At 47.5% G+C, this 12,446-nt stretch overlaps 1 protein-coding gene across 4 annotated transcripts in view; it reads right to left on the bottom strand.

Annotated features, from left to right (window-relative positions):
• KDM5C (lysine demethylase 5C) overlaps positions 1–12,446 on the bottom strand; it is a 457,813-nt gene that overhangs the window by 313,615 nt on the left and 131,752 nt on the right. For all 4 annotated transcript variants that reach the window (XM_069209299.1, XM_069209300.1, XM_069209301.1 and 1 more), the window contains one exon: positions 5,717–5,840. In XM_069209299.1, coding sequence (XP_069065400.1) covers positions 5,717–5,840 — 124 coding nt within the window. The remainder of the gene's footprint in view (positions 1–5,716; positions 5,841–12,446) is intronic.

Below are 12,446 nucleotides of genomic sequence, written 5' to 3'. Positions count from 1 at the left end.
TGTGAATCTCAGCGACTGATGCCACGAACAGATGTACACTGGGTAAGTGACATTTTCAGTTCGATGGCATCTGTCGCTGTAGATACACATGGTATGCATAGACTAGTAAGCAGTTAGTTCCCCATAAGCGGTGGTTTAGCCTGTAGGAGTAGAAGTTGTCTGAAATAGAGTTCTTAATACAGCTTGACCTACTGTAGCTTGTTGTGCGGATAGCACATCTATACAGTAGTGTTTGGTGAATGTGTGAGGCGTAGACCAAGTGGCTGCCTTACAAATTTCTTGCATTGGGATGTTTCCTAAAAAGGCCATTGAAGCACCTTTTTTCCTTGTTGAATGTGCCCTGGGAGTAATGGGCAGTTGTCTTTTTGCTTTAAGGTAGCAGATTTGGATGCATTTAACTATCCATCTGGCTATACCTTGTTTTGATATTGGGTTACCTGCATGAGGTTTTTGGAATGCAATAAATAGCTGTTTAGTTTTTCTGATGTTCTTCGTTCTGTCAATGTAGTACATTAATGCTCTTTTGACATCTAATGTATGTAGTGCTCTTTCAGCCACAGAATCTGGCTGTGGGAAGAATACTGGTAGTTCTACCGTTTGATTTAGATGGAATGGAGAAATAACTTTTGGTAAAAATTTTGGATTAGGTCGTAGGACGACCTTATTTTTATGTATTTGTATAAAAGGTTCTTGTGTTGTGAACGCTTGAATTTCACTTACTCTTCTTAGAGATGTAATGGCGATGAGAAAGGCAACTTTCCAGGTGAGGAATTGTATTCCGCAAGAGTGCATGGGTTCGAAAGGTGGGCCCATGAGTCTTGTTAGAACCACGTTTAGGTTCCATGAAGGAACAGGTGGTGTTCTTGGTGGTATAATTCTTTTAAGCCCTTCTATGAATGCTTTGATAACTGGTATTCTATACAAGGAAGTTGAATATGTAGTTTGCAGGTATGCCGATATTGCTGCAAGGTGTATTTTAATAGAAGAGAAGGCTAGCTTTGCTTTTTGTAAATGGAGCAAGTAATTTACTATATGTTTTGGATTTGCCTCTAGTGGTTGTATCTGATTATGATGGCAGTACCAAACAAATCTTTTCCACTTACTTGCGTAGCAGTGTCTAGTGGATGGCCTTCTGGCCTGCTTTATGACTTCCATACACTCTTGGCTAAGTTGTAAGTGTCCGAATTCTAGGATTTCAGGAGCCAGATTGCTAGATTCAGCGATGCTGGGTCCGGGTGTCTGATCTGTTGGTTGTGTTGCGTTAACAGATCTGGTTTGTTGGGCAGTTTGATGTGTGGTACTACAGACAGATCTAGCAGTGTTGTGTACCAGGGTTGTCTTGCCCACGTTGGTGCTATTAAAATGAGTTTGAGTTTGTTTTGACTCAATTTGTTTACTAGGTAAGGAAGGAGAGGGAGAGGAGGAAAAGCGTAAGCAAATATTCCTGACCAGTTCATCCATAGGGCATTGCCTTGGGATTGCTTGTGTGGGTATCTGGACGCGAAGTTTTGGCATTTTGCGTTCTCTTTTGTTGCAAATAAGTCTATTTGTGGTGTTCCCCAGAGTGTGAAGTAGGTGTTCAGAATTTGTGGGTGGATTTCCCATTCGTGGACTTGCTGGTGATCTCGAGAGAGATTGTCTGCCAGCTGATTCTGGATCCCCGGAATAAACTGTGCTATTAGACCAATTTGATGGTGGATTGCCCACTTCCATATTTTTTGAGCTAACAAGCTTAACTGCGTTGAATGTGTTCCTCCTTGTTTGTTTAGATAATACATCGTTGTCATGTTGTCTGTTTTGACAAGGATGTATTTGTGGGTTATGATTGGTTGGAAAGCTTTTAGTGCTTGAAAAACTGCTAATAATTCTAGATGATTTATATGCAGTTTTGTTTGATGTATGTTCCATTGTCCTCTTATGTTGTGTTGATTGAGATGTGCTCCCCACCCTGTCATGGAAGCATCTGTTATTACGTACTGTGGCACTGGGTCTTGGAAAGGCCGCCCTCTGTTTAAATTTATACTGTTCCACCATAGAAGCGATAGGTAAGTTTGGCGGTCTAGCAACACCAGATCTAGAAGGTGACCCTGTGCTTGAGACCACTGTGAGGCTAGGCACTGTTGTAAGGGCCTCATGTGCAGTCTTGCGTTTGGGACAATGGCTATGCATGAGGACATCATGCCTAGGAGCTGTAGTATTGTTCTTGCTTGTATTGTTTGGTTTGGAGACATGTGTTGAATGACCCTGTTGAAATTGTGGATCCTTTGTGGAGTTGGCGTTGCTACTCCTTTTGTCGTGTCTATTATGGCTCCTAGATATTGCTGTACTTTGCTTGGCAGAATGTTTGATTTTGCAAAGTTGACGGTGAACCCTAGATTGTAGAGGGTTTGTATGACTTGATTTGTGTGGTTTGAGCATTGTGTGAGCGAACTGGTTTTGATTAGCCAGTCGTCTAGATACGGGAACACATGTATTTGCTGCCTTCTGATGTGTGCAGCGACTACTGCTAGGCATTTTGTGAATACTCTTGGAGCGGTTGTTAAACCAAAAGGCAATACTTTGAATTGGTAATGTATTCCTTTGAATACAAACCTTAGATATTTCCTGTGTGATTGATGTATTGGTATATGGAAATATGCGTCCTTGAGGTCTAGGGTTGTCATGTAGTCGTGTTTTCTGAGCAATGGTAACACTTCTTGTAGTGTGACCATGTGAAAGTGGTCTGATTTGATGAATGTGTTTACTACCCTGAGGTCTAGAATTGGTCTCAGTGTTTCGTCCTTTTTTGGTATCAAGAAGTACAGTGAATAAACTCCTGTGTTTATTTGTGTGCTTGGTACTAATTCTATTGCATTTTTTTGCAGTAGTGCTTGAACTTCTATCTCTAGAAGCTGTGAATGGTATTTTGATAAATTTTGTGATTTTGGTGGTATGTCTGGAGGGAATTGCATGAATTCTATGCAATAACCATGTTGGATAATTGCTAGGACCCATGTGTCTGTAGTTATTTTGTCCCATGCTTCGTAATATTGATGTATCCTCCCCCCCACTGGTGTTGTGTGGGAGGGGTGAGTGACGTGTGAGTCACTGCTTGTTGGTAGTTGTTTTGGGGCTTTGAAATCTTCCTCTATTTCTAGGAAATTGCCCCCCTCTATACTGGCCCCGAAAACCTCCCCTATACTGTCCCTGGTAGGTGGGCGGTGCGGACTGTGAGGTGCTAGCTTGTGTGGCCTGACCCCGAAACCCTCCTCTAAAAGGTGTTTTGCGGAAGGTGTTATAAGATCCTCTGCTCTGCGGGGAGTAGAGTGCGCCCATGGCCTTGGCAGTGTCAGTGTCCTTCTTGAGCTTTTCTATGGCTGTGTCGACCTCCGGACCGAACAGAAGTTTCTCGTTTACTGGCATGTTAAGCACTGCCTGCTGAATTTCTGGCTTGAATCCAGACGTTCTGAGCCATGCGTGCCTACGGATGGTAACCGACGTATTAATGGTTCTTGCGGCCGTGTCTGCTGCATCCATGGAGGAGCGTATTTGATTGTTGGAAATGTTTTGACCCTCCTCAACAACCTGTTTTGCTCTTTTTTGCAGATCTTTTGGGAGATGTTCAATGAGATGCTGCATCTCATCCCAGTGGGCTCTGTCGTATCGCGCTAGCAGCGCTTGTGAATTTGCGATGCGCCACTGGTTTGCTGCTTGGACAGCAACCCTCTTCCCGGCTGCATCGAACTTCCTACTTTCTTTATCTGGGGGAGGGGCATCCCCAGAAGTGTGTGAGTTTGCCCGTTTTCTGGCAGCCCCTACCACCACAGAGTCTGGTGGCAGCTGAGAGGTGATGAATACAGGGTCCGTAGGAGGCGCCTTATACTTTTTGTCCACCCTAGGCGTCACTGCCCTACTTTTAACTGGCTCCTTGAAAATGTCCTTTGCATGGCGTAGCATGCCTGGGAGCATCGGCAGGCTTTGGTAGGAGCTGTGGGTTGAGGAGAGGGTGTTAAATAAAAAATCATCCTCTACTTGTTCCGAGTGTAGTTCCACATTATGGAATAATGCTGCTCTAGCCACCACTTGTGAGTAGGCTGTGCTGTCTTCCGGTGGTGATGGCCTAGTTGGGTATGTGTCTGGGCTGTTATCAGACACTGGTGCGTCATACAAGTCCCACGCATCCTGATCTTGGTCATCGTGGCTCATGGCGGTGTGAGCTGGCGAATGTGACGGGGTGTAAGTTGGCGAAGCCGGAGTTACAGGTGGAGGCGAGGGAGGAGGTGTTACCTTTTGTGCTGTTTGTTGCTGAGGAGTAAACTGAAGCGTTCTCTTTCGTTTGACAGGTGGAAGGGTACTGATCTTCCCAGTCCCCTGCTGAATAAAGATACGCTTTTGCGTGTGATCCACGTCAGTGGATTGCAGTTCTTGTTCAAATCTATGTTTCTTCATTTGAGAAGACATAGAATGCTCTTCAGTGTAGGAGCCAGAAACAGGGTCTGATGTCGCTTTTTTCGGCTCCGAAAACCCAGTCGATTGTTTTTTCGGCTCCGAGGTAACCTTCCTCTTTTTCTGTGCCGAAAATTCCTGGCCTCTATGGTCTTCGGCGCCACTGTCTCGGCGTCGATCCGTGTCGACACCGAACTCTCGGTGTCGATGCTTCTGTTTAGCACTCTCTCGGTCCCGAGGAGGCTGCGTGCCGGTGTCTCGACCGAAGTCGGACGATCTCGACACTGAATGGGCCTTTTTCGGTGCCGATTGTTGGTCACCGAGAATTTGGGTGGAGCCATGGCCGGTTGGCAGTGGCGTCCCCTGGGCCTTCTTTCCTTTTTTAAGGTTTGATCTCGACGTCTTACTCACAGTTCTTGTAGAGTGTAGCTCGTCGGAGTCTGAGTCCTGGATGGAAAAGGATTCCTCCTGTTCCTCTTCTGTCTCGAACTGTGGACGCTCTTTTGGCGTGGACGCCATCTGGAGTCTTCTCGCTCGACGGTCGCGCAGAGTTTTTCGGGACCGGAACGCCCGACAGGCCTCACAGGATTCTTCGCTGTGCTCGGGTGACAGGCACAGATTACAGACCGAGTGTAGGTCCGTATAAGGATATTTGTTGTGGCATTCGGGGCAGAATCGAAACGGGGTCCGATCCATCGGCGTTGTCCTCCACGCGGTCGGGCCGACTAGGCCCCGACGGGGTGCCGAAATCTACCCCGAAGGGCACCGAGGCGCTTCGATGTTCAACGCGTCGTCGTATGTGTCTATCTCTAACCGGATCGCAACGATACCGTCGAAAATCTTCCGTCTTCAGCTATCTTTCCGTTCCGAAACTCGGAGCGACAGGAACACGTCCGAACCCGATGGCGGAAAGAAAACAATCGAAGATGGAGTCAACGCCCATGCGCAATGAGCACAGAAGGTGGAGTCACTCGGTCCCGTGACTCGAAAACACTTCTTCGAAGAAAAACAACTTGTAACACTCCGACCCAACACCAGATGGCGAGCTCATGCATACCATGTGTATCTACAGCGACAGATGCCATCGAACATACGATTACAATACAATACATCGGTGTAGGAAGAGCAGTCACTACACACCCACCACCACACAATCAAGCAAGAGTACAGTTATCAGCCTTCCAGTGTACGTACGGAGGAGAAAACTAGGCAGCCATTTCCTAGTTGTTTAGCCACCACCAGACTTACTAGGTCTCAAATGTTACCATGAATGTTAGCAGTACTTCCTCACCTTTCCTCCGGAGCGCCTTCTCCTTTGCCATCAGACCCAGTCCCATCATTTTGGGGCCAGCGCCATAAATCTGAAGTTTCTTGAGTTCAGGATTCTTCTCAATATCTTCTTCAGTTGGTTCAGGCTGAGGAAAGAAAAATAATGGACAGTGAAGAACATGAAAATTAAGTTAGAAAAGTTTTATTTTACTAGTTTTAGAACCACCACCGACGTTCTTGAACAAGCAGAGTGACACCACTAACAGCAGTAAAAGAGCAAATCTGTGGACAAGCAGAGTCTGTAGTGGACCATTGGGGTGAAACGGCAGTAAAAATGAGAAAATGTAGGCGAGCCCAGCTGGTGCAGAGGGGCGACACCACCAACACTCCATTGAGGGAGTCTGCCTGTAGACAAGAGGAGCCACAGAGGACCATAGGGGGCGACACCACCAACACTCCATTGAGGGAGTCCGCCTGTAGACAAGCGGAGCCACAGAGGACCATAGGGGCGACACCACCAACACTCCATTGAGGGAGTCCGTCTGTAGACAAGCGGAGCCACAGAGGACCATAGGGGCGACACCACCAACACTCCATTGAGGGAGTCCGCCTGTAGACAAGCAGAGCCACAGAGGCCCCTTTTGAGGGAGTCCGCCTGTAGACAAGCGGAGCCACAGAGGACCATAGGGGCGACACCACCAACACTCCATTGAGGGAGTCCGCCTGTAGACAAGCGGAGCAATGGAAGATCAGAAAGGTGACATGACCAACACCGCAGTTGGAGAGTCAATCTGCAGATAAGCGCAGACGGCAGGGGACCAGTGCCGTGACACACCACTATCACCAAAGTAAGAGAGCAAATTAGCAGACTACCATAGCAGGTACAGAACCAGTGGGGTGACAGGATTATCACTGCACTAAAAGCCACTCAGCAGACAAGCATGGCTGGTACAGAGCCAGAAGGACAACACCACTGTCATGGCAGTGAAAGAAACCCAATCTGCAGAAAAGCACAGTCGGTACAGGACTGTTGGAGTCTGGTTATTAGTAGAGGTAAGTACGCACCTACCACTAGAAATAATGCCCGCAGAGTTTTGGGTCTAGTCAAGGTCTCACACAGCAGCCCCTGGCAGCGAGCAGGCAGGCTTTACTTAGGAGACAGGTAGGTAAAGCATTTAAATACACCAATACAGTAAATACGCAAGACAACACAATAAAAATCCCACTGATGTATTTAAAAAAATATATATCTATATTTTTTTTCTCTTTTAAAGGACACCAAAATGACCACAATACAGTACAGGAAGCTGGAGATATGATTTTCAAAAAATGTTTTTTTTTTTTTTTTTTTTTTTTTTTTTTAGGGGGGGGGGGGGGGGGGGGGGGGTGTTCCAGTGCTTAGAAATTTATAGCGCCAACCAAGGGCATCTGGTCGTGCTTGACCGGGACAAAATCAAAATTGAGGGCAACTGTCATGCACCTTTGCTTAAATACACTAGGTGAAAGACCTTGGTCAAAATTTTACTTTCACACAAACTTTTCTGGAGTTTTTCCCCTCTTGCCGTCATGCAGTCCTCATCAGGTAGTCCATTTCGTTGCAATGCTGTGGGATTGCTTTTCCACAAGACCCCGGTCAAATCCTCGTTGTCTGGAGTTCCAGAGCTTTCACCGGGACGAACCTGAAATCTTGGCTAGGTGGAGTTTGAAAGTAGTCAGCTTGTATCACGACGAGTCAGTCCACTTGTGAAGCTTTTTACGAAAGTTGCTCAAAACTTCTGGAGGTCCTTCCAGGAGTTTTCCTTTGGGTCTCAAAGTGTCCAAAACACAAATCAGAGGGTTACGAGCCCTGAGAAGGCGCCAGGAAGGTTGGAACTTCAATTCCCACAATGCTCCTGGCCAAATCCTTGCAAGTCCACTGGACACACTCCAGGCTGGGGACTTTTGTGGAAGCTGGTGCAAGGAAAATCTTTTAACCTCTTGCTTTAAAGAGGTCTACAACTGAGTCCCTTTAAAAGGAAGGCAAAGTCCTTGGGGATGTTGTCCCAGTCAAATACTTCAGTATGCAGTCCTCTTGGTTGCAGCCCAGGGTTCCAGCAGGGAAGTGCTTCTTACGGTTTCAGGCAGAAGATCCGAATTCCAATGCAGATTAGCCACTTTCATTCAATCATCTTGGGGGACAGTCAGTGGGCATCCTTGTCCAATGAGCTGCATGGTGCCACCCAGAGGCATGACAACTCCCTTCAAAGCATGGCCTCTTGTCCCATGAAGCACTGTTCAACACTCCAAGAGGGATGATTTTCCTCCAGAGGTGTAAGATCTTGTTAAACCAACACCCTAGTGTAGCTCATTTTAACTCCCCCCCCCCCCCCCCCCCCCTGGACATCTGCACGTTTTTTTCCTAAACCCACCATCCACCTGAGGGGTACAGGGGTGAGAGGGCAGGCCTGACTACATTCCTTTCCCACTGGTATCCTTTTGAAGCCTCCGCTTGATTCACCCAGCCCCCCCTCCTGGCCTGGCTTCAATATCTGCCTTCTTCTCCCACCAGATAACCTTCACTCAGTGCAGGCCAATCTTCACCTCATCCAATCTGCCTGGCTAATCCTGTTGGGGTTGACCAACTAGGAGAGACCCCTAACAGGATGGAATTTGGCTTACAGAAAAAGTCTAATAACTTATTTTCTGTATCAGTTATGAAAAATTCAAAAATGGCAAGTTGCTGGATTTATCATTACCATTCAATTGAGTCCTTTCATGACAAATGTAGTTCCCTCCTAGCCATTCTTATGCTATTGCCATTTTATCCTATAGAGCTAAGTATCTACGACGCGGAAAATGAAACGTGCAGTATTTCCCTCACCAGGGCATATACAACATTTTTTATAATGTCCTGGCTTATAGTTACAATAGCACCCTACACCTGGGGCATGTAGGGGAGACCCTGGGGTGACATATAAAAATAAGGTGGTTTATCACCTGGAAAGCACCTCAAATCCCAAAGTCAAATTTGCACACATTTTACTTTCCAAAGATGCTCTACAAGGGATGGCTGCCTTTAAAAACAAAGCAGTGCACACTCCACTGCAGAAATCTACTGCGGCTATTAACTTCCCTGCCCTAATGTACACAAGGGACTTATAGGTAGTTTAGATTCCTCATGCCCTACTATCTACTAGGGACTTACAGGGTCTGTCGTTGCCAATTGGAATTATAACACTGTACCATTTGACCATATACCTTTTATTCAAAGCACTGGCTTTGGGCCTGTTTAGCAGAGCCCACATCAGTGTCAGGGTCGGTTACCACCAGTATCAGTCAGAAACACTGGTGTGAAAATGAGAAAAGGGTGACTTCTCAAAAGGACTGTAGGAAGTTGGCTCTGTATGCACTATTTCAAAGTAAGGAATAGCATGCACAGAGTCCAAGGGTTCCCTTTAGAGGTAAGATAGTGGCAAAAAGAGATAATACTAATGCTCTATTTTGTGGAAGTGTGGTCGAGCAGTAGGCTTATCCAAGGAGTAGTGTTAAGCATTTGTGGTACATACACATAGACAATAAATGAGGTACACACACTCAGAGACAAATCCAGCCAATAGGTTTTTGTATAGAAAAATATATTTTCTTAGTTTATTTTAAGAACCACAGGTTCAAGATTTACATGTAATACTTCAAATGAAAGGTACTGTAGGTAGGTACTTTAGGAACTTTGAATTAGCAAAATAGCATATACAGTGTAGGAAGTTGGCTCTGTATGTGCTATTTCAAAGTAAGGAATAGCATGCACAGAGTCCAAGGGTTCCCCTTAGAGGTAAGATAGTGGCAAAAAGAGATAATACTAATGCTCTATTTTGTGGTAGTGTGGTCGAGCAGTAGGCTTATCCAAGGAGTAGTGTTAAGCATTTGTGGTACATACACATAGACAATAAATGAGGTACACACACTCAGAGACAAATCCAGCCAATAGGTTTTTGTATAGAAAAATATCTTTTCTTAGTTTATTTTAAGAACCACAGGTTCAAATTTTACATGTAATATCTCATTCGAAAGGTATTGCAGGTAAGTACTTTAGGAACTTCAAATCATCAAAATTGCATGTATACTTTTCAAGTTATTCACAAATAGCGGTTTTAAAAGTGGACACAGTGCAATTTTCACAGTTCCTAGGGGAGGTAAAGGTAAGTAAGACACTTACAGGGCTTAGTTCTTGGTCCAAGGTAGCCCACCGTTGGGGGTTCAGAGCAACCCCAAAGTCACCACACCAGCAGCTCAGGGCCGGTCAGGTGCAGAGTTCAAAGTGGTGCCCAAAACGCATAGGCTAGAATGGAGAGAAGGGGGTGCCCCGGTTCCGGTCTGCTTGCAGGTAAGTACCCGCGTCTTCGGAGGGCAGACCAGGGGGGTTTTGTAGGGCACCGGGGGGGACACAAGTCCACACAGAAATTTCACCCTCAGCGGCGCGGGGGGCGGCCGGGTGCAGTGTAGAAACAAGCGTCGGGTTCGCAATGTTAGTCTATGAGAGATCTCGGGATCTCTTCAGCGCTGCAGGCAGGCAAGGGGGGGGTTCCTCGGGGAAACCTCCACTTGGGCAAGGGAGAGGGACTCCTGGGGGTCACTTCTCCAGTGAAAGTCCGGTCCTTCAGGTCCTGGGGGCTGCGGGTGCAGGGTCTCTCCCAGGTGTCGGGATTTTGGATTCAAAGAGTCGCGGTCAGGGGAAGCCTCGGGATTCCCTCTGCAGGCGGCGCTGTGGGGGCTCAGGGGGGACAGGTTTTGGTACTCACAGTATCAGAGTAGTCCTGGGGTCCCTCCTGAGGTGTCGGATCTCCACCAGCCGAGTCGGGGTCGCCGGGTGCAGTGTTGCAAGTCTCACGCTTCTTGCGGGGAGCTTGCAGGGTTCTTTAAAGTTGCTGGAAACAAAGTTGCAGCTTTTCTTGGAGCAGGTCCGCTGTCCTCGGGAGTTTCTTGTCTTTTCGAAGCAGGGGCAGTCCTCAGAGGATGTCGAGGTCGCTGGTCCCTTTGGAAGGCGTCGCTGGAGCAGGATCTTTGGAAGGCAGGAGACAGGCCGGTGAGTTTCTGGAGCCAAGGCAGTTGTCGTCTTCTGGTCTTCCGCTGCAGGGGTTTTCAGCTGGGCAGTCCTTCTTGTAGTTGCAGGAATCTAATTTTCTAGGGTTCAGGGTAGCCCTTAAATACTAAATTTAAGGGCGTGTTTAGGTCTGGGGGGTTAGTAGCCAATGGCTACTAGCCCTGAGGGTGGGTACACTCTCTTTGTGCCTCCTCCCAAGGGGAGGGGGTCACAATCCTAACCCTATTGGGGGAATCCTCCATCTGCAAGATGGAGGATTTCTAAAAGTTAGAGTCACTTCAGCTCAGGACACCTTAGGGGCTGTCCTGACTGGCCAGTGACTCCTCCTTGTTTTTCTCATTATTTTCTCCGGCCTTGCCGCCAAAAGTGGGGCCTGGCCGGAGGGGGCGGGCAACTCCACTAGCTGGAGTGTCCTGCTGGGTTGGCACAAAGGAGGTGAGCCTTTGAGGCTCACCGCCAGGTGTGACAATTCCTGCCTGGGGGAGGTGTTAGCATCTCCACCCAGTGCAGGCTTTGTTACTGGCCTCAGAGTGACAAAGGCACTCTCCCCATGGGGCCAGCAACATGTCGCTAGTGTGGCAGGCTGCTAAAACTAGTCAGCCTACACAGATAGTCGGTTAAGTTTCAGGGGGCACCTCTAAGGTGCCCTCTGGGGTGTATTTTACAATAAAATGTACACTGGCATCAGTGTGCATTTATTGTGCTGAGAAGTTTGATACCAAACTTCCCAGTTTTCAGTGTAGCCATTATGGTGCTGTGGAGTTCGTGTAAAACAGACTCCCAGACCATATACTCTTATGGCTACCCTGCACTTACAATGTCTAAGGTTTTGTTTAGACACTGTAGGGGCACAGTGCTCATGCACTGGTACCCTCACCTATGGTATAGTGCACCCTGCCTTAGGGCTGTAAGGCCTGCTAGAGGGGTGTCTTATCTATACTGCATAGGCAGTGAGAGGCTGGCATGGCACCCTGAGGGGAGTGCCATGTCGACTTACTCAGTTTGTTCTCACTAGCACACACAAGCTGGTAAGCAGTGTGTCTGTGCTGAGTGAGGGGTCTCTAGGGTGGCATAAGACATGCTGCAGCCCTTAGAGACCTTCCTTGGCATCAGGGCCCTTGGTACTAGCAGTACCAGTTACAAGGGACTTATCTGAATGCCAGGGTGTGCCAATTGTGGATACAATGGTACATTTTAGGTGAAGGAACACTGGTGCTGGGGCCTGGTTAGCAGGGTCCCAGCACTCTTCTCAGTCAAGTCAGCATCAGTATCAGGCAAAAAGTGGGGGGTAACTGCAACAGGGAGCCATTTCTTTACATACAGTTTTCACATAAATCACATGTAGCTATTTTTAAACTAGACAGTGCAATTTTCAACCGTTCCTAGGGGGAGTAAGAGTGTTAGTTTTTGCAGGTAAGTAAACCACCTACGGGGTTCAAGTTTGGGTCCAAGGTAGCCCACCGTTGGGGGTTCAGAGCAACCCCAAAGTTACCACACCAGCAGCTCAGGTCAGGTGCAGAGGTCAAAGTGGTGCCCAAAATGCATAGGCTTCAATGGAGAAGGGGGTGCCCCGGTTCCAGTCTGCCAGCAGGTAAGTACCCGTGTCTTCGGAGGGCAGACCAGGGGGGTTTTGTAGGGCACCGGGGGGGAAAAGCCCACACAAAAAGTACACCCT

The sequence above is a fragment of the Pleurodeles waltl genome, chromosome 10 (genome assembly GCF_031143425.1).
Source record: "Pleurodeles waltl isolate 20211129_DDA chromosome 10, aPleWal1.hap1.20221129, whole genome shotgun sequence".
NCBI lineage: Eukaryota > Metazoa > Chordata > Amphibia > Caudata > Salamandridae > Pleurodeles > Pleurodeles waltl.
The sequence above is the reverse complement of the archived record's forward strand: the minus strand, read 5'-3'. Positions and strand labels throughout refer to the sequence as shown.